A 22,352-nucleotide genomic window follows, 5' to 3' on the forward strand; every position below is an offset into this window, starting at 1 on the left:
TCCTGGCGGTGGTCCCGAGGGAGCTTGGTAACCCTGCTGGAACTGTTGTTTTGGAGCGAATCCCGGATTGTAAGGCACAAAAGGTTTTTGTTGCCCTTGCTGTTGTTGTTGAGGAGGGTACACCTGATCTTGTGGATTAGCAACATTGGTACTTCGGTAAGACAAATTGGGATTCGTCTTGTAGGGGTTGTAACCTTTGTTGTAGCCACCCTGATTCTGAACATAGCTGATCTCTTCACTCTGCTCACCCTCCCCATCTGGAACTTGGAAAGGGTCGTCCTCAGAGACAAAGTGGACGCTCCTCTGCTGGCTCAGCAAGATACGGTCAAGCTTCTCATTTACATTCTTGAGGTCCTTCTTGTACTTCTCTTCAGACCCAGCGTCGCCGCGAAATGTGCGGTCATAATCCTCATTGTAGTTGCCGTCTGACTGGGCGAGATTCTCAACCAATTGCCATCCTTCCTCAACCTCTTTGTTCAAGAAATTACCGTTGGAAGCAGTGTCAAGCAGCATGCGGATTTTTGGAAGTACACCACGGTATAGAGTGCTCAGCAGTGACTCGTTGCTGAAACCATGGTGTGGACACTGGCTGTGGTAACCCTTGAAACGCTCCCAGGCTTCACAGAATGATTCTGAGCTCCTCTGAGTGAAACTGGAAATCTCATTCCTGAGACGTGCCGTTCTGGAGTTAGAGAAAAACTTGGCCAAGAATGCCTTCTTGCAGCCATCCCAGGTGGTGATTGAGCCCTTGGGAAGGTTTTTCTCCCATTGATGAGCCTTGTCTCCCAGGGAGAAAGGGAAGAGGCGCAACTTGTAACCATCCTCACTCACGCCGTTGATCTTGGTGAGACCACAAAGACGGTCGAACTCGTCCAAGTGGTCGAGTGGATCCTCCATAGGCAACCCGTGAAACTTGTTTCCTTGGATCATGGTAATCAGACCACTTTTGATCTCGAAGTTGTTGTTCGGCACGGCGGGAGGGACGATTCCAGCACGTTGAGTGTGAGTGTTCGGTGCATCCCCAGCACCAATGTTTCGCGGTCCCTGATGTGGTTCATGCTGTTGTTCCATAGTGACGTGTGCGAGATGCTCAACGGGTTGACGAGCTTGTCGTGGGCGTTGCAACCGGTTGATTTCGTCGATCACAGGAAGGAGATTCTGATGCCCTCTTGATCTGGTGTGCATGCAAGGTTGCAATCAACAGGTTCCTGAGATGCAAAACAAACAAGCAAACAACCAAAACAAGTCAGTACTCAGAATGATAAGTGTAACAGAACTTAATCTTGCAAAACTTGAAATCTCAAATGTAACAATACGAATCCCAAATGGCAACGGCGCCAAATTGATACTAAGATTTTTGTGTCTCCTAGCAGGTTCAATTAACCTTAAGTGTTGTAGTATTTAAGGTGTCAATCCAAATGGGATGTTGCTAGCAATCAAGATGCAATCAAGGAATCACAAGTTAAGCCAATTCAAAGAGTGTTTTTATCTAAGAGTCCTAGAATGATCAAAATGCGAAATGGAAATGAGTCACAGAACAAGAAACAAGAATGCATGACAAGAAGCGAAAGTGAATAAAAACGCAAACGATTCTAAGCATGAACAAACGAAACAGTTCCAGGAATGTAATAAAAATCAGAAAGAAAGAAGTCCTAAGGATGGGGTAATTGATGTCGGTGGAGTATTCTAGTCTAAGGAGTGTTTAACATACCATAAGCAAAGTATCCCTAAACAATGAACATCACAACTTAGCTAATCCAATCTCTTGGCAAAAGCTACTCAGACGCAACCACTTCCATACCTAGCTCTCGCTAGAGAAACGTGGTCGAGCAGGCATGACAGACAAGTTCATTCGTGTCAACAAACATCCTAGACAACTAATCTCTTAGGCTAGGAACGTAAGTCTCTGGCACTAGTTGGTCAGACATTTCATCAAACACCTTTTGGGTGCGGAAATGTCTCGAACCTAGTTCCAATTGATCAGAGAGAAACAAGTAATTCTAACTCTAGTCCAGAAGGGAATTTTACAATCAAAGCTTAAACACTCTACATCCTAAGATCCTCCACCTAATCTATCCCATCCTCAGGAACTACCACACTACTCAGATCCGAAAATCATAGTCAAGGATGCAAACACCGAAATCATTGAATCAAGCATAATAAGATAGATAAAAATAAGATTAACAACTTTGTAGAAGGAATCAAATGCAAAATCTCAATAAATCTCAACGATATCGGAATACAAGTCTGAGAACGTGTTTTGGATGCTAGGTTAAAAACCTTCTGGGAACGAAAACGAGATTAAAAGATAAGATGTCTCCGCAAAGACTTAACAAAATGTATATATAGTAGTCCAACATGGAAAGCCCTAAAACTTAAAACGACAAGGTAAAGCGTCGGTTCGGTAATCTCCTGAAGCATGTGAAACCAAACGTCTTTCTTCCCGACATGTGCGATCAAGTCCATGTGCGTCGAATGGAATCCAATGTCATCATAGCTCGGATGGAAGGCTGAGGAGCATGGCTTGGACGGATAGCTCGGACGGAACGGAGATGGTGACAATGGCTCGGACGAGACGGAGATGGTGACCATGGCTCGGACGAGAATGAAGGTGGTGACCATGGCTCGGACGAGAATAGCTTCCAACGTTTCCTAAATACCTGAAATACTCCAAAATGCACAATGTATGCAAGGATGATGCAAGAGCTACCTAGACGTGCAAAGTGTATAGAAAAAACTAGAAAACGATGCAAACCAATGAGTTATCCTAGCTAAATGCATGATAAAAATAGGCTAAGGAGAGACAAAATATAGACATATCATTCTTGTGTTATCCACTAGGAGATTTTGTGTTTAATTGCTATCAAGTGTTTATGCACTTAACTCTTCTGTTTCATGTTTATTTTCAAAGTGTTGGCGTTTCCTCTTGTTTTTAATTATATGATTGAACTTGTCTCTTTGCTATATATGTTGTAAGAATTCTGAATCGAAATAATAATTGTTTAACGAGATCGAAATTATTGATGTGAAAAATCTAGAATTTTGTTATAAGAAGAAAAGGAAAACATTTTCGTTTAGGGGATAATGAATTGGATTATTAGATATCCCAAACCCAAACAATACGTAACGTTTGATATTTCAGTATCCGGCTACTTGAAACTGATATTCCCAAATTGATGTGTAAAGCTACATACACAACTCGTGCACAACATCTTGACTGATTGGTTTTGACCAAAAAATCTGACTGATTGGTAGATTGGGGTTTGTAGTACTGTAGAGATTTAAAACATTTATCTAAAAGTTTTAACAAATCAAAGCTCTAGGCAAAACAAAGTTTGATTGGTTCAACTTAAGGACTCTAGATAAAGCACATTTTTCGTGGATTTGTTTCAAAGCGATAATTTTTCTACTTCATTTTGTAATATCTCGTCTAGATAATAGGAGATTAGTTAGCAAAATTATCACGGCTTTTACGTATACAAATGAGATTAATGGATAGATTCAATAACGAGAATCTTTACTGAATCTTAATATTTGTTTCACCATTAACCCTATAAAATATAAGATTCACCACATTTTTCACAAAACTCCTAATCACACACACCAAAAAAAACACCTCTCGGTTCTTTTCAATGGCCGAGATTGTAGAAGACTCGCCCAGAGTCATGGAGATAGAAGGAGATGTTCATGACCTTGACCGTTGCGTGGTGGAGGAGGTTGAGCTAACCGTTCCCAAAACCGATGATCCAACGTTACCGGTTCTCACTTTTAGAATGTGGACTCTAGGTCTTGGCGCGTGTATCATACTCTCGTTCGTAAACCAGTTCTTCTGGTACAGGCAGATGCCATTGACCATTACAGGAATCTCGGCTCAGATCGCTGTAGTGCCGCTTGGTCACTTGATGGCTAAAGTGCTTCCGACAAGGATGTTCTTTGAAGGATCAAAGTGGGAGTTTAGCATGAATCCAGGTCCTTTTAATGTTAAGGAACACGTTTTGATCACAATCTTCGCTAATTCGGGAGCTGGAACGGTTTATGCGACACATATACTTAGTGCAATCAAGCTTTATTATAAGAGATCTCTTCCGTTTCTACCGGCTTTTCTCCTTATGATCACTACGCAGGTGATTAACTCTTCTGTGCCCTAATTAATATATAAGCATAAACTGATCTGTTTGAAATTGGTATGTTTTTTTTTTTTTTTTAAATCTATTTAATTCGCTTTAGCTTATATAGAACCTAGACTCCTAGACGATAGAGTGATTGCTAAATTATAAATAGATAGATAGAGATTTGCATTAACCATAAGTCCATAACTCTTAAATTACTAAACTCAACTTTGTCTTATGTAAAGGATAGTTATTGGCTTTGGTTTTAAGTTTTGGGTTGATTGGTTAGACTAAAACGTGATTACTTGTATTGTTTTGAGACTCTTTTTTGGACATTTCTTACAAAAATAAAATGTTTACTTTTGGTGTACTTTGTACTTTTTTCTTTTTTAACCCACTGAATCTCCTTGTAGTTTCTCGGATTTGGGTGGGCTGGTCTATTCCGTAAACACCTTGTTGAGCCTGGTGAAATGTGGTGGCCAAGCAATTTAGTTCAAGTGTCTCTCTTCAAGTAATACTCTTTATATTACATTCATAAAAAAAAAAAAACTTCATAATTAGTCTTCAGCTACTTAATTGGCTCACTAATCATTGCAGTGCCTTGCATGAGAAGGAAAAGAAGAGAAAGGGAGGCATGACTCGAATCCAGTTCTTCCTCATTGTCCTTGTGACCAGTTTTGCATACTACATTCTCCCTGGTTATCTATTCACAATGATAACTTCCATCTCATGGGTCTGTTGGCTTAGTCCCAAATCGGTTTTAGTCCACCAACTCGGTTCAGGTGAACAAGGTCTTGGTATTGGCGCAATTGGTATTGACTGGGCTACAATTAGTTCTTACTTGGGTAGCCCACTCGCGAGTCCCTTATTCGCTACCATCAATGTAGCCATCGGTTTTGCCGGGATCATGTATGTCGCCACCCCGATTTGTTATTGGCTAAATATATACAAGGCCAAAACATATCCCATCTTCTCAAGTGGGCTTTTCATGGGAAATGGCTCTTCCTATGATGTTTTAAGCATCATTGATAATAAGTTTCATCTCGACCGCGAAATCTATGCAAAGACTGGTCCTATTCATATGAGCACTTTCTTTGCAATGACATATGGGCTAGGGTTTGCTACTTTGTCCGCAACTATTGTCCATGTTTTACTTTTCAATGGAAGGTAACGTGTAACTCAATCAGTTCCTTATAACTACATTTTACTTCTTCTTTTTGTTTATCCAAACTAAATGTCTGAGACTAGTCTTGATCGAAGTTATCTAACTATTTTCCTTCTATTTTACAGGGATTTATGGAAACAAACAAGAGGTGCTTTTCAAAGGAACAAGAAAATGGATTTACACACGAGAATCATGAAGAAAAACTATAGGGAAGTTCCCATGTGGTGGTTTTATGTGATCCTCGTACTTAACATTGCGCTCATCATGTTCATCTCTTTCTACTACAATGCAACCGTGCAGCTACCTTGGTGGGGAGTGTTGCTAGCTTGTGTTATTGCCGTCTTCTTCACTCCTCTTATTGGTGTTATCGTAGCCACCACTAATCAGGTACTTACTTAAAACTACATGAAAGTAAAGAAGCAAATTAGAGTTTTAAAATTATTCTTTTCAATTGTGTAGGAAGCATAACTATATAAAACAAAATCATGAAAATAATTCGCACATTCCTCTAAGAAAAACTGAAAAAAAAAATGTAAACAAACTTTAAAAAGGAGTTTTATTATTATTTATTTTTTTGTCATAAGAGTTTTATTATTTTTTAGTACTTTCTTTTACAAATCATATTCCATTCATATATGCCTTGTTCATTATCATTGACTAGTTAGAGCCACAGCTCTTTATTTTAATTTTTAGGTAAGTGACAAGTTTATTTTAACAAGGCTTCTATTGCTTTAGGCACCGGGTTTGAACGTCATAACGGAATATGTAATCGGGTATATCTATCCAGAACGTCCGGTTGCGAACATGTGCTTCAAAGTGTATGGATACATCAGCATGACTCAGGCTCTAACATTCATCCAAGACTTCAAACTTGGTCTCTACATGAAGATCCCTCCTAGAAGCATGTTCATGGCACAGGTTATTGCATCTTTGACCATCGTTAATTATTTGTTAAAACACAATCTAAATATATACTAACACAATGTTTTCAGGTGGTTGGGACGCTTGTGGCAGTGATAGTGTACACAGGAACTGCTTGGTGGTTAATGGTAGACATTCCTCATCTATGTGACAAATCTTTGCTTCCTCCAGACAGCGAATGGACCTGTCCGATGGACCGTGTCTTCTTTGATGCTTCTGTGATTTGGGGACTTGTGGGACCACGTAGAATGTTCGGTGACTTAGGGGAATACTCAGCCATAAATTGGTTCTTCCTCGTAGGTGCAATTTGTCCTTTCTTTGTCTGGCTAGCGACCAAAGCGTTTCCAGCTCACAAATGGATCTCGAAGATCCATTTTCCAGTCATTTTAGGAGCAACCTCCATGATGCCACCCGCGATGGCGGTTAACTTCACGAGTTGGTGTATTGTGGCATTTGTGTTTGGACACTTTTTGTTTAAGTACAAGAGAGAGTGGTGGAAAAAGTATAACTACGTTCTTTCAGGCGGTTTAGACGCGGGAACTGCTTTTATGACAATACTGATATTCCTATCGCTTGGACGCAAAGGAATTGGATTGTTATGGTGGGGAAACGCTGATGATAGCACAAACTGTAGCCTCGCCTCTTGTCCTACCGCTAAAGGCGTAATGATGCATGGATGTCCTGTTTTCTGACCTTGTCACTTAAAATACAAACCCCTTTGATTAGATTTTCTTTCGGAACTAGTTTTTAAATTTGTTTTGTACATAACTCTACAACAGCTCGAGTATTGGATATCCTTAGGATCTTTATATGTAAATATAAAAATAAAATTTATATGATGGCAATTCATTGTTATATATAGCCTCTATTGATGATATTTTTAATTGTGCATGAAAATGTATCAACCTTTAGAAACCTTTATCAAGATTTATATCATTAATTAGTAGAAAACATTATCGTGAGAAAAGTGATTTTAAGTGAAATATATCGAACGAAGAGTTAGGACGAGTAAGTGTAACTTTCTATTTATTTTTTAAATGTAATTAGAGAATTTTCTTAAGAAATATTTTGAGTATATATCATTGTCGGATATTAAAACTGAAATTATTCAGATTTATCATAAGACGAAATATATGTGTCAAAGAACAAAAGTTTAATAGTTATTTAAGAGGATAGAAAATTTTATTGAGTTGAAAAACATGAACATTCAGTAGACTCAACTATTTATAAAACATATAACTATTTAGAAAGAAAAGTTTGTGACAAAAAATGTGAACGAAATGTTGTGAATACACACAGACACTAGAGATATGTGCAACTCATTGAGATTTTTCTTTATTTAATATATGCATTTGTACACTACTAGAGATCCTTAGTAAGTTTGTTTCCATTAGTCCACAAAATTTGCATTCTTTGGATATATTATATATAGACTCTCGCATATGGTGTAAAAACATTAATAAATATACCATCAGTGATGTATAATAAATGAAAAGGAGGAAGGTATTCATATCGTTCGAAAAATATGATTGTTACGTATGTACCTTAAAAAGAGTTTATTTTGCTCTATGTTTGTATGGAAACTTTTTTTAAAATTCCTTTCCTTTTTCTGAAACGGAAACAAAGGCATGGAAACACGATAAAAACTCCGTTTCTGTTTTAAAAATACGACGAAATTTTTTTTTTAACTTAGAAACTTAATATATATATATATATATATATATATACACATAATACATATAAATATATAATATTTTTAGTGTTTTAATTTAACTATTTAATATTTATGTTTTGAATTTGTGTTGTTTCAAATATTCCATTTGATATAGGTTTTATGTTTGATGTTTTATTATGTATATACATATATCCATATATATATACATACGTTTCCAAACTCGTTTCTATTTCATAATTTTAGAAAAAAATCGTTTCCCATTTCTGAAACGTTTCGCTTTCGTGTATCCGTTTCTGTTTCCATGCCACCTAGGTTTTGCTTCTCTGATCTTTCACTTCCGACCATTATTATTAAATTTATAGATATTGGCGATAGGATAGTTAGAAGTTAAATTTTAGTTAGAAGTTAACCTTAAGAAATCGTTCTCAAATTCATCACGTCAATTTGTAGTTAGAAGTTAGTACCGACATACACCAAGGCTTTGAATGGAGACGGTGCGTCAGGTCCCGTACGGTTACAATGATCAATTGACATAAGTATTGAAAAGATAATACTATTTTTAATGATAATTCTTAATTAATTACAGTTAAAAATTATAACTATCAATTACAATAGTAGACAAGAATTGATAGTTACGAAAGCTAATGCTTACTCTTGCTTTGTTGATAATTACATTTAACTAATAAGACAAGAATCAAACAATCCCGGAAAACAGCATCACGGGCTTTGCCAACAGTCGCCGGAAAGAAAGATGTTGCTACGAAAGCAGAAAGCTAATGCTTACTCTTGCTTTGTTGATGGATCATGGATTTCTCCCTCTGAATGTGCAGGAATAGGTTGGACTCTTTACAATACTAATCATCAGATTATTTTTCAAGGGAAGACATCCACCAATCCAATGAACACACCTCTTGAAGTAGAGGCTTATGCATTAAGATCAGCAATATACCATGTTCAGAGGCTTGGATACACTGATGTGATGTTCTGCGGAGATACATCTATCTTATATGAAAAGCTCCTACGTTTCTTCCATTACGAGCAGAAGGATCAATGTGAACATTCTAATGATAATATTTCTTTTGCAAATATACCCCGCACTGTAAACTTTACTGCTGACAAATTAGCTAAGGATGCTAGAACAAGAAAATTAAATTATGTAATATCATGGACAGATGTATGTTAAAGTTTTATGTAATAAAAAATTTATTGTCTACAAAAAAAAAACTAATAAGACAAGTTAAAAGTATGACTTTAAAATTCTTCTTAATATGTGTAAAAATTCTAGAAATTGAATTAATAAGAAACCAAGGGAGTATCAATTAGATTTATACTTAAACCCCAAAAATAATCCAAATATCCAAAAATTAGTTGTTACAAATGTCAAAATTTAGCTAAATTTAAACTAATTTTCAAGATTTTTTTTCGTGTATCTGGTATTTTGGATATCAATTAGGTTCTAAATTTTTAACCTAAAGTATCCAAACCGAAAGTCTAAAATTACCCGTAGATAATGTTTTATTAAATCCGTTTCCGGACCAAATCATAATAAACACTAACAATCCCATGGATTCAAGAAATAAGTTTCCTCAAATTCACCAAGAAAAAAAAAAAATAAGTTTCCTCAATAGTAATCTGCAGGAAGCAAAATATTCTTATTTGGTTATGTATCCATTGTATATATACTTCCATATATGAAAAAATCAGTAGAGATATGCTACCAAAATTAATAAATTAAAATACATTAAAATACTATATATTTCTTCATTCAAAAAAGAAAAAAAATCTGATTCACTCAGAATTTCACAGATCAAAAAACACACAACCAAAGGAAGCAAAATCCTCTCTGTCTGTGAGTTTTTTTTTAATTCGTTTGTTTGTATTTCCTCTGTTCAATTGAGAATATTAAGAACGGTTACATAAACACAATCTCACTAACACATAACACAATCCCATTATTTTTATTGTATTGCAGAGACAAAAACAGAACATCAGTTCTCTATTTCTGACGACCAATGCAAGAAATTACAGAGATAAGATCGGAGTCTGAGTCGGATTCTTATGCCGACGATGAGATAAGTGTGGTTCCACAAGTGGAACTAACGGTGCCCAAAACGGACGATCCAACTTCACCGACGGTTACATTTAGGATGTGGTTTCTTGGCATAACCGCTTGTGTTCTCTTGTCGTTTCTCAACCAGTTTTTCTGGTATAGAACCAATCCTTTGACCATCTCCTCTGTTTCGGCTCAGATTGCTGTTGTTCCCATTGGTCATCTCATGGCTAGAGTTCTTCCGACAAGGAGGTTCTTTGAAGGAACGAGGTGGTCCTTCACAATGAATCCTGGTCCGTTTAGTACCAAAGAGCATGTTCTTATAACCGTATTTGCAAACTCAGGCGCAGGTGCTGTTTACGCTAGTCATATTATTAGTGCTGTTAAGCTTTACTACAAGAGAAGGCTTGATTTCTTACCTGCATTGCTCGTTATGATCACCACTCAGGTAAAAAGTGATTTGATTTTTTAGTTCGTGTTTATTGGTATTGAGTTTCTAGGTTTAGAGGCTTGTCAACTGAGAGTTTTTTTTTTCTCCTGTTTCTTGGGCTACAAGGTATTAGGATTTGGTTGGGCTGGTATGTATAGAAAGCATTTAGTTGAGCCTGGTGAGATGTGGTGGCCAATCAATCTCGTTCAAGTATCTCTCTTCAGGTAATGCTCCCTTTCTAATGATGCTCTGATGTTTTTGATTAAGCATTTTAAAAAAAATATCTGATTTTGCATCATACACAGAGCATTGCACGAGAAAGAGAAGAGATCGAAATGGGGGATTAGTCGAAATCAGTTCTTCGTCATCACGCTCATCACTAGCTTCTCCTATTATATCTTACCTGGTTATCTCTTCACGGTCTTAACCACAGTCTCTTGGCTATGTTGGATTAGCCCTAAATCGATTCTAGTCAACCAGCTCGGTTCAGGGTCAGCGGGTCTAGGTATTGGTTCCTTTGGTCTGGACTGGTCAACCGTCGCGTCATACCTTGGAAGCCCACTCGCTAGCCCTTTTTTTGCTTCTGCAAATATTGCCGTTGGGTTCTTTCTTGTGATGTACGTTATTACACCTCTCTGTTACTACCTAGATATCTACAACGCCAAAACCTTCCCAATCTACTCCGGTAAACTTTTTTTAGCCAGTGGGAAGGAATACGATGTAAGAAGCATCATCGATGCCAATTTCCGCCTCGATCATAAGGCTTACGCAGAGACCGGACCAGTCCACATGAGCACTTTCTTTGCCGTGACCTATGGACTAGGTTTTGCAACCTTGACTGCTAGTGTTGTCCATGTCCTACTTTTCAACGGCAAAGATCTTTGGAATCAAACCAAAGGAGCCTTAGGGAAAAACAAGAAAATGGATATACATACAAAGATCATGAAGAGGAATTATAAAGAAGTTCCTCTTTGGTGGTTTCTTTGTATTTTCGCTGTAAATCTTGCAGTTATTGTCTTTATATGTATCTACTATGAGGCACAGATTCAGCTTCCATGGTGGGGAGCTTTCTTGGCTTGTTTGATAGCTATCTTCTTCACTCCTCTCGTTGGTGTCATCATGGCCACTACTAACCAGGTTAGAAGAAAGATACACACGTTTAATAACTTGGCTTCACGATCCGGTTATGATCATTAAATCGTGTTTCTGTTTTTATTTTGTAGGCGCCGGGTCTGAACATTATCACCGAATACATAATTGGGTATGCATATCCAGAGAGACCAGTTGCTAACATATGCTTCAAGACTTACGGATACATCAGCATGTCTCAATCTTTGACTTTCCTCGCTGATTTGAAGCTTGGAACTTACATGAAGATCCCACCAAGAACCATGTTCATGGCACAGGCAAGTCTTCTTAATTTTATGTGTATGTGTCACATAAATCTGTGAAAAAGATAACACTTGACAAGTTTGTTGTTGTTTTCACAGGTTGTGGGGACTTTAGTAGCAGTATTCGTTTACGCATTAACAGCTTGGTGGCTAATGGCAGAAATCCCAAATATCTGTGACACTTCTCTGCTTCCACCAGGAAGTCAATGGACTTGCCCAACTGATCGAGTCTTCTTCGATGCATCAGTGATTTGGGGACTCGTGGGACCAAGAAGAGTGTTTGGTAATCTTGGAGAATACTCAAACATAAACTGGTTTTTTGTAGGAGGTGCAATAGCTCCAGCAGTGGTTTATTTAGCCACAAGACTCTTCCCAAACAGGAAATGGATCTCAATGATTCACATCCCTGTTCTTATTGGAGCCACGGCTATGATGCCACCAGCTTCTTCTGTTAACTTCACGAGCTGGCTCGTTTTGGCGTTTGTGTTTGGACATTTCGTGTTTAAGTACAGAAGAGAGTGGTGGCAGAGGTATAACTATGTTCTGTCTGGAGGAATGGATGCAGGAACTGGATTTATGTCTGTGCTTTTGTTTCTTGCGTTGCAACGTAGTGAGATTGCGATTGACTGGTGGGGGAGCTCTGGTGAAGGTTGCTCTGTTGCTAAATGTCCGACGGCTAAAGGTGTTATTGTTCATGGTTGTCCTGTTTTCTAAACTAAGATTCTCAGCTAAACTGTATTTGTATTCCTTAAAAACATTTTCGTTTACAACTTTGGTTTATATGTTGTCTGTAAACAAAGCTGCTTCTTCTATAACATAAGACAACAAAAAAGTACATTTATAGAGGGAGAAGACAATAGAAGTCGCAAGAATCCAAAACAAAGCAAAAACAACATTTGGGTCGATGAACAAACTACGAAGATGATGTAATTTCACCACTACAAGTCCCAACCAATTTTGCATACAGGGAATGTCTTAAAAGAAAAGGCTTTACAAAGTTCTGAAAAATCATTTCTCTCTTCTCTTTTGTAAACATCAAGATGTCTCTTCCTTGAGCCTGTACAACGTGATCTCTTGCTGCTTGAAGTAACGTCGATCCTCTTCATCCACCAGCACAAGATTCAGATAATACTTTACGCTGAATTTGTTGTTGATGTTCGTATGTGTTGGTGTCAGATCATATGGTGTCAAGAAAACTCTTACAGGTATTGATTCGCCTGCAACATTAGTCTCAAATCAATACTTCGTTACAAAACTCACAAAAGGTCTGAATGAGTTTTGGAGTATATGATGAATGTACCTCTAACTGGAGCACCATCCATTAATTCAAATTTGGCTAGTGTTTCTGTCTCGACGTGAGTATTAGCTCCTGCACCTGTTGATTCTCGCCGTCTGATCTCAAGATCCATATTCTTTATCTTGATTCTCACCAAAAGAAAGTATATTTTCCCAAGGATAACATCTTTTAGGTGATACCTGCATCCAGACCATAGCGAATTAACTGTTGTTGTCAATTTTCCTTCCCACTCGAGCCTAAAATTCTACAAATCAAGTTGTCTTACTTGCTTTTGTTGTACTCAAACTCGATATGGAGGCAGTCCTCAATTCCAACTTCCATCTACAGAACGGGTAAGGGTCCAATGATTAAGCATATCTAATGCAAATAAAGAACTGAAATATCCAAAACGTCATTCACTATCAAAGCAAGAGCGGTAAGGAACCAGTAAAAATGAGAGTGAACAATGGGCGAGATTGAGTTCAACTAATTTTTTTCTAAAATGAAAAACTCGTATCATATCAGAACTCACCTTAATGCTGTTATTGATTGGAGGAGGCGGGACATAGTTACGGACCTGTTTCAAACCAGTTAAAGAAAGCTAAGTTTATCTTAAAATACTATGTTGTCAGTTGTCACAAAGATACGCGTATACGTAAAAAAAATACCACAAAGTCCTGGTATTCCACGATGCTTCCAGCATAGCCACGTGTAACTGTTACTTTGAGAACATACCTGAAGAAAACAGGGACAAAAAATAATGTACTACAGTACGCAGAATTAGGAACTTATATATTGTTTCCATCTGATGTCAAAGAAAGATATGATATACCTTAGGCGCACATTCACGCCATTGTATGTCTCATATGGCATCTCAACGCTCGAAAATTCAAAAGGGTATGTCTTTCTTTCATATATTTCTCCAGGTACATCAAGCTCACGCACTGGAAATTAGAAATAGAAGCCACATAGATAGTTGATCAATCAGTTACTCAGAAGCCACATAGATAGATAATCAGTCAGTTACACAGAAACCATGTCATAATGGAACCCTAAGTTTTGACTCACCCAAGGAAGTGAAGTCATAAAAGTTTCCTCTGTCAAAGTACATTTCTGTCAAAAAGAGAAACACAAATGTCATCGATAAGAGAAATAAAGACATGACTAAAAAACCAGATAACAAAACCGACATAATTCACAGTATCTACACACCTATTTGACCAAGAAGCTCAACTTTTACACCATTATGCTCGACCTTTTTCCCTTGATATGAATCAATGTGAATCTGAGAGAGACAATTTATGAAAAAGAAAGAAAAAAAAAAAAACTCCTTTTAAGCAATTCCATAAACCTCCTGATGACTAGGAAATCACAACAATACAAAAGTACCTTCCCAGCAATAGTTTCTTGACTCTGGAAAAGTGGATTCATAAGTATTTGTCCATTATCTTTCTTAATGGGTACCTACCGCAACAGAGGATCAATGAGTGACATTAAGAAAACCTGCAGCCTAAGTGCATATCTATAGGAGAAGCAAAATACGAATGTACCTGTTTACGATTTTTCCCATCAGTAAAGGTGATTGAAATATTACATGCCGGCTTGAAAGCTCCAAGAAGAAAATTCTGTGATAATAGTCCAACAAAAATGGGTATACAATTTAGAACAAGTTCACGCTAAAGAGAACCACCAAGTACACAGAAACAACAACACCAAGCAAAGAGCACTTACCATGATCAGAAGATTCAATCCCAATCCCAATCACAATCAAAACAACCTGTTCACAGAGCACACAGATGATACAAAATCAGCGGCATTCCCAACTTGAAACACCTAAAAAAGTTTGGTTTTTAAGCTAGAGCAGCTTCCAAATTTAGGCTGACCAGTCGTCACCACGAAATAGAAATAAACCCTAATCCCAAATCTCAATTCATGAAGAAGTAATCAAATAAACCCCTTCAGATGAGACCAAATCACATGGTAATGATACAACGATAAGAAACAAGACTTTATCGAGAGATTAGCCGCGAGATCAAAACTGAGATCTCCCCCCCCCCCCCCCCCCCCCACCACGAACTTAGACTCGTATTGAACAACTTAACAAAATTTGGTACCTTCTGAGCTGAGACGAAGAAGAATCGATCAAATCGACGAAAGATTCTGACAGTTTGGGTTCAAGACGATCGCAAAGTCACGGAGGACGACAACAAAAAAGGCAAAAAAAAAAAAAAACTTTTTTCTCAAGTTGACTACACAAAGCCCAGTTATATTATAAACCGATCGAAGCCCAGGTGGTATCATTGTCATGGACATTTACACGACCGTATAACATTCTAAAGCTGATAAAGAAAACAAACAAAGCTGATATTTTTATTCAAAAATTGAAGAATAAAAAAACAAATTTGTAAAATGTAAAGAAGCATAGCTTGAACTAGAAATGAAGTTCAAGTGAATTTCATTTCCTAAAGACAGCTTTAAGGTACCAACTTATTCAGCATATGAGCCTATAGACGGTTTACTGAATAAGTATAATATCTTTGGTTATACTTTTTGTGGCTATACAAAACTTTAGTGAAGAGCCTCTATTCCCAATCTCATTCTGAATCACGTTCATTTCTCATCCGAGAGACGAAAAGCTCTAAGATGCCGTTTATAGCTGCTTGGACCTCGTCAGCATCTGTTGGGCGTTTAAAACCAGAGTACTCGCTTGCAGCAACCTGAGTCTTCTTTGAGGTAGCAAACGCCTTTTCCAAGTCCAGTTGTGTCAATGGCCTAGGCTCCTACAAATTTCAGGAAACTCAAGATGTCAGTACTAAGAAATCAAGTGGAGGAAGAAAATAATTGGCATTCCTATAACCCGGATTCTTACTTACCGAAACTTCTCTGCCCTTTCGCTCCTCCTCTAAGATTTCTCTAATCGGGAAGTAGGCTGCTTTTTTGCAGAGTTCAAAGATATCTGATCCGGTATAACCTTCACATAAGCGAGCTACATGATCATAGTTGATATTTGGTTCAATCCTCTCTCCTTTCAAAATCACTTTCAATATTTGTGCTCTCTCTCGGCAATCAGGCATCCCGATCTCAAAGGCCTGAGGAAAACGCCTCAATATTGCTTCATCGAGCTCTGAAGGTCAGTTAGTTGCAGCAAGAACCATCACCCTCGCATTCTCTACAAAACAAAAAACACATCAAACTTCAGATAACACTCATGTTACCTACTTTAACAGTTAAACTTAAATAAGACAACGAGGACAAGAAAGTTTCAACTCACGGTCTGTAGTAAATCCATCCCATAAAGCCATAAACTCAGTTTTCATATTTGACATTGCTTCACTATCAGTAGAACGACGCTGGCCAAGAAAGCTATCCACCTCATCGATAAAAATAATAGCAGGTTGGAGTTTGTAGGCCAAGCTAAAGACAGCAGCCACTGAAGCAAGAAACAATACAAAACAACTCATAAATCAGTAACATAACCAAATAACATCAGTAACGTGAACTCCTTCGACACATAAAACAAAATCTACACCTACCAAGCTTCTGTGCATCACCAAACCACTTGCTCATCAGATTCGAAACCTTCACATTAATAAAAACAGCTTCTGATTCTCTGGCAATGGCTTTAGCAAGCATAGTTTTCCCAGTTCCAGGAGGACCATACAACAAAACACCCTTCTGAGGACCAAGTAACTTCCCATAAGCAAAGAGCTCAGGTCTCTTCAATGGTAGAATCACAAGCTCATACAAAGCTTGCTTCATTGACTCCAAACCTCCAATAGAACCAAACTCCACATCTATGTGTAATGGGTTTATAACATCACAAGCTATAACATCCTGTTTTCACATATAAAACAAGATTTGAACCTTAAATCCCTAATCTTTCGATTCGAACTCAAAAAAAAAAAAAAAAGAACGAACTTTGAATAAGAAATTGAATCAATTGGGAGTCACGAAACTACCTCGTATTGATTGGTTTGAATAAGAGGACGACCCAAACGTTTGGCGATTTCTCGCTTATGCTGGAGAGACTTTTTAGCAGCGTCACGGTTAGGGTCAATTGATCGAAGACCCACATAGAGAACCAAGCTACTCAATGCTTCACTAGCGACGTACAGTATCAATTGCTCTACGAAATTTGAATCTTTTCTACCAGACGATCTCTTCATATCTTCGGATTTGGGAATTTTAGAGAAGTTACAAAGAAAATAAAAAAACCCTAATTCTTGAAGAGCGTGTGTGGGTTGAGAGGATAGGTGAAACTGTAGGGATGTTAAAAAGGGTTTATAAACCCAGCCCGGCCCGGCCGTGTACAAGCTCGGCCCTCCAAAAACCAATTTTGAATTTGGGCCCTACAAAACTAACACTAAAGAGCCTAAACTCGGTCCAGCCCTGACCCTGTAATTATTATTTTGTTTTCTCTTTCTAAACGTGTTATTTAATTATTGATGAGTTGAGTGATAAACTTTGTAGTGGTCGTAGAATCGAAGCCAGAGCCTTGGACTGTGTCTCTGCTATGCGATTATCTTCTCTGTTTTGGACTTCTTGAAGTTGAATCTAATAAGCCCTTAGATCTCAGGAAAATTCCTTATTCGTTCCCCAATCTCTTCTTTGGGTTCGATCATCTTTCAATCCCTAGTTCCTCCATCACCTCAATTAGAGCGAATTGATTTCTACGAAGATCGTGTGAGTGAATTGATTTTGAGAGGTCCGTCAATGGTGATTGGGAGTTGGGAAGAAGAAAAAAAATTGCCTAAAAAAACCTAGACTAAAACGTCGTCGTTTTCAAATAGAAGATTGAAGAAGAATAAAACAGGGTCAGTTCGAACTTTTGCACAACTCGGCCCTAGACGAGCTCGAAATATTAATAACAAAAATACAGGGTTACGGTCCAAGATATTTAAACGAGCCGGGCCAACCCTGTAACTTTAAGCCCTTCTTAACATGGCTAGGTGAAAGGAAGAAGAAACTGAAATTACAGGAAAGGAACAGCTCTGGTGGCACTATCGTAATATTGTTAATAATTTTTTTGTGTATTTTCTTTCGGATAGTAATTTTATCATCAAACTGGCCCTGATAGGCCTTGTTGTGTGGGTATTAACTTCACCAATGGATCTGAAATTAAAAGCCTTCGAAAGCCCAATTTCTTTATTAAGATTTTGTGAGTTTTCGTTAGAAACATTTTTATTTAATAATCCTTGATGTATTACTATTAATTTAATAAAATTTAATTAATATTAAAAAAATATGATGGTAGAAATATAGTTTTTTTTTTTTTTTTGTAGAGAAATACTATTTCTTCATCTTTGTTATTATTTATTAACTTCATTTTGATACAACTACTGAACTACAAGTGCATGAGTTTATCGAGTTATCCCTGACACGTTTCATTGTTTCAACTCCGGTGCACTCTTTTTCGTATAATGGAAGTGGAAGAGAGAGTTGACCTTTAGCATGCATATAACGCATCATCAACCTCAAATTTTATTATTATAATCCGAGATCAAACCCAAAACGTAAATTAATGTATTATGGGAAATCATCCTCATCGTGACTATATGTGAGTTTGACACTTTGTAATTATCACCTTTTGTAATTTAATTAATAGATATTTAAAATAAAGATACACATTTTCAAGATGAGATTAATTATATAAATGATTTGATTGATTTAAAATGTTACATTTGGAATTACTAAAAGACAAAAAAAAAAACACTTTAATGAAGTTGACTTCAACTTATACAATCAATGACACCCCCTTAGTATTTATGAAAATTTTTGTGACCAACTGACCACACACATAGTAGTAAAACAAAATTAATTGAACGAAACGAAAATTCGATGATTTTTTTTCTTTTTGTCAAGCTACACTAGCTCGATGACTTTGATTGTGTAATTCAATAACAATAGATTTTTTTCTTTTTCAAACAAAAAAAACAACAGCCAAGAAGTTTTGATATTTTTCTTTACACAGTGAATGTTATATTTGTAAAACTTACTAAACACAAATAAATGATCGATTTCAAAAGCGCAATCAATGATATCAGAAAATGGTTTTGGTTTGGAATCAAACTGCACATGGCTTTCCGAAGGCACGTTAGACAAACGCTGATCTAACTAAAAGACGAGCGAGTTTCTTTGTAACGGCATATCAACCACGCTCTTCATCTTTTATTCACCGAAAAAACAATCAAAGACATATGGAGATCTTGGCCCGTTGGCCGTGCATACATCACAACAACAATAAAAGAAAATGTCTGTTTTTTGCATTGGTCATACTTTGTTTCGTCTGTTCTATGGTTTATTTTCTGTTGTTATTACCTTTCGAACGCTAACACTTTTGTAAGAAACGAAGAAAAAAAAAGCACCGTACCAAATTCTCAGCCTTCCACTTGTCGTTTTGTCACTTTATGTTTGGGTTCTCATATTCCAATTTTATGCTCTATCCCAAACCAAACACATAGTTGGGGATGCATTACTATCCACTAGAATATTAAAAGAAAGTTGATTAGGGAGAGCTTTATAATGACGTTTGAGGACGGTGATGTAACGTCAATGGAGAACATTGATTGATCGATAAAACTTAGGTGAAGTTTTAAGATCTAACTATATAGTATCTTACAACTTTTTTTTAGTTTGGCAGTGGAGAATCAATCTTGAGCTACACCAAACATGGGCGGAATATGTGAACATGGGCTGGTTTAAATCATGCCGATAAAAATAGAATTCGTTCATGATCGACTTTAAATACCTTTAAGGGTTGAAGGAATACGCCAAAAACATCTTTTATAATATGTTGAGAGACTTGATATATCAACTAAATAATTTGGCAGACTGATCGAAATATCGAACATTATAATATCAACGCAAAAATGGTTTATGAAAAAAACAAATTGTACTTTTTAGTTACTTAAATAAAAATCGATAAGTTAGGGCAATGATGGCTAACATACGAATAAATCCATAGAGATGGACAGAGCTGGGATATGTATATGGATAATAACAAAAGTAGTTTATAATATATATTTTGTCAAATTCGGTGAAGCTAAATAAATATTATGCTGCGAAAAATAAGTGGCATAGTGGTCCATACATTTTTATAATTTACTTAGAATATGCTATATTACAACCTCTTTAGAATAATAATATCAATGTATTTACACAATAGAATATAAATGGAAGGTTTGCTTCTTCAATAATTGTTGTGAAAAGAGATCGTATAAAAAATAACTGAAAGTGCCATTTTATACCAAATCCTCTTTGCTTGGTGCGTATCATTTGGCATAAAGTGAACTATCATTTAAATGTCTAGGTCCAATATCCTTAAAAGGCAAAGACAAAAATGGGGTAGACCTAAAGAGTCAATTGATCAAACATGAACTAAAAGTTGTGTACGATCATTTTTTCAATCATTAGAAACTGCAGCTGACCCATCGATGCCTAGCTATGAAGATAAGCATGGTCAAGCTGAGAAGCTTAGGACATAAAGAAAACTTAAATAGATAAGTCATATGGTTGATCTTGATTTTCTTCCACCTACTATTAAATGAAAATAGATAATTATCGGAGTCAGTACCCATGTTGTGAAAAAAAAAGTCAAAATGATTATTCAAAACAATGCATGGAAAAAGCATTGGAACCTTCGTTGGTTTCATGAAGCAATCAAATACTATTAACTTTTGCAATCAAATATTGTACGTATAAGAAAAACTATCAAGAAGATTTCACTCATACTTTATAAATTTTTTGTTATCTTCCTTTGATACTGCGCAGCCACATCACTACTATGCTCTCTCAGAGTCAGAAGTACAATGTAAAATTGTAAAGTATTGCAAAGTGCCTAACACTTTCAATATCAATATACCAAATACCAATAGAACGACCTTTTAAATAACTCCACCTACCGCTTTAATAATACTATTTCTTTAATTTTCTTAATCATCACGTGTTGTATTCACCAAATTACACTTTCCTCTTTAAAAGCTTTTTTTATATTGAGTACTGTATAAATTTAACGTTTATTAATTCCCAAAAAAAGAAGTACGTCAAAAAAGTCAGAAAAAGAAAAGTGTAATTCATACAAAAGTGAGTTGTATTGTTCTGTTTTACTTCTCCGTAGTGCCTCGTAGTATGTGCGTAGCACAACAAGATTCGATCATATACTTGCATGCATACTAGACATCCGAAAGTTATATTGTCTAATATGGTTTGTACTCACACAATCTATGTGTTACAATTCGGTTCAAATTTTATAATGTTTTTGTATGTAGACGACAAATGAAGATTAATATAGGGTTTGTTTGCAAACGTATTGGTTTGCAAAAAAAAATAAAAATAAATTATTGTCTTAATTGAGAAATTAATTAAATTATTGAATTAACAACAAGCGTTACCCGATGAGTGCTAAGAGTTGTTTAGACTTAATTACTGAACACAATTGATTGCTCGCGACTATTTTTGCTTGCCCCTGCTCAAGTTTTTAACCTTGAGACTTGAAGAGAAATGTGAATCTCTTTTTTTTTTTGGATCTTTTGTTCATGTAAAAGATTTTCTGTTGTCGATCGTATTAACTATAATTATGTAATTCGAGTTTAATTAAGACTTTATATGTATTAAATTATTTTGAAGAACAAACCAAGGATTATGAATAGTGGTATTTATAATCGTTTGGCTGGAATTTTTAGAGGACCGTCGGAATGGTAAATTTGTTCTACTGCATGCAGTACGTACGTCTAGTGACTCTTTCCCAAAATATTACATGTAATCGAGTATATATTTAGACTAGTAACATGTGACGTAAACGTGCATATGGCATCATCTAAATGACTTGAAGATGTTACATAGACCATGCATATGATATTTTATTAGGGTAAAAGTCAGACAACTCTTTGATGAAACATTTGAAAGCAGAAAACAACCCTTTCCAAACCAAAGTAGATAAATTTGAAAACAATATTTTTCTATATGCATGTTGTCTAATACTCTAATTGTCATGGGATGATTATTAGAAGCATCTTAAAACTATTTAATGTGGTTATCTTCTTAAACTCAAAACATATCGGACTCATAAATGGTATCTATACCTCTAGTAATACTTCCTCCGTTTTTAATTAGTTTGTACCTTTAGTAATACTTCTTCTTCTTTTTTAATTAGTTGTTGTTTTAGATTGTTTCACACAAATTAAGTATATATATATATATATATATATATATCTAGTATATTATACTTTGTTTGATTATTAAAATTTCAAAATTTCAAATATTTTATTTATTTAATAAAAGACAAATAAGATAATTTTCTACTAAAATAATATTGGAAAACAAAAAAGACAATTCAA

At 36.2% G+C, this 22,352-nt stretch overlaps 3 protein-coding genes, 1 non-coding gene and 1 pseudogene across 5 annotated transcripts; 3 read left to right on the forward strand and 2 right to left on the reverse strand.

Moving 5' to 3' along the window:
• Positions 1 to 568: 568 nt before the first annotated feature.
• LOC147922960 (small nucleolar RNA R71) lies at positions 569 to 675 on the forward strand. Its single transcript, XR_015589875.1, has one exon. It is a non-coding gene; the product is annotated as a small nucleolar RNA R71 (small nucleolar RNA).
• Positions 676 to 3,391: 2,716 nt separating this feature from the next.
• On the forward strand, positions 3,392 to 7,068 carry LOC104761370 (oligopeptide transporter 9). The gene is made up of 6 exons (XM_010484450.3): positions 3,392 to 4,124; positions 4,523 to 4,620; positions 4,707 to 5,276; positions 5,400 to 5,661; positions 6,010 to 6,192; positions 6,267 to 7,068. Exons 1-6 carry the CDS (start codon positions 3,633 to 3,635, stop codon positions 6,885 to 6,887), a joined length of 2,226 nt encoding a protein of 741 aa, XP_010482752.1. The 5' UTR covers positions 3,392 to 3,632; the 3' UTR covers positions 6,888 to 7,068.
• Positions 7,069 to 9,649: 2,581 nt separating this feature from the next.
• LOC104728622 (oligopeptide transporter 8) lies at positions 9,650 to 12,582 on the forward strand. Its single transcript, XM_087498889.1, has 6 exons — positions 9,650 to 9,719; positions 9,843 to 10,368; positions 10,477 to 10,574; positions 10,656 to 11,487; positions 11,574 to 11,756; positions 11,841 to 12,582. The coding sequence occupies exons 2-6, from the start codon at positions 9,883 to 9,885 to the stop codon at positions 12,453 to 12,455; spliced, it is 2,214 nt and encodes a 737-aa protein (XP_087355015.1). The 5' UTR covers positions 9,650 to 9,719; positions 9,843 to 9,882; the 3' UTR covers positions 12,456 to 12,582.
• LOC104761371 (vacuolar protein sorting-associated protein 26A) lies at positions 12,559 to 15,478 on the reverse strand. Its single transcript, XM_010484452.3, has 12 exons — positions 15,132 to 15,478; positions 14,749 to 14,794; positions 14,568 to 14,642; positions 14,407 to 14,481; positions 14,230 to 14,302; positions 14,086 to 14,130; positions 13,850 to 13,961; positions 13,686 to 13,752; positions 13,550 to 13,594; positions 13,304 to 13,359; positions 13,042 to 13,217; positions 12,559 to 12,958 (listed from the first exon to the last, which is right to left on the reverse strand). Exons 2-12 carry the CDS (start codon positions 14,749 to 14,751, stop codon positions 12,777 to 12,779), a joined length of 909 nt encoding a protein of 302 aa, XP_010482754.1. The 5' UTR covers positions 14,752 to 14,794; positions 15,132 to 15,478; the 3' UTR covers positions 12,559 to 12,776.
• Positions 15,365 to 17,271, reverse strand: LOC104761372 (uncharacterized; annotated as a pseudogene). The gene is made up of 5 exons (XR_015588718.1): positions 16,977 to 17,271; positions 16,551 to 16,851; positions 16,289 to 16,447; positions 15,891 to 16,186; positions 15,365 to 15,797 (listed from the first exon to the last, which is right to left on the reverse strand). The product of XR_015588718.1 is annotated as an uncharacterized LOC104761372 (transcript).
• Positions 17,272 to 22,352: the final 5,081 nt, after the last annotated feature.

The sequence above is a fragment of the Camelina sativa genome, chromosome 18 (assembly GCF_030686135.1).
Source record: "Camelina sativa cultivar CO46 ecotype springtype chromosome 18, ASM3068613v1".
NCBI lineage: Eukaryota > Viridiplantae > Streptophyta > Magnoliopsida > Brassicales > Brassicaceae > Camelina > Camelina sativa.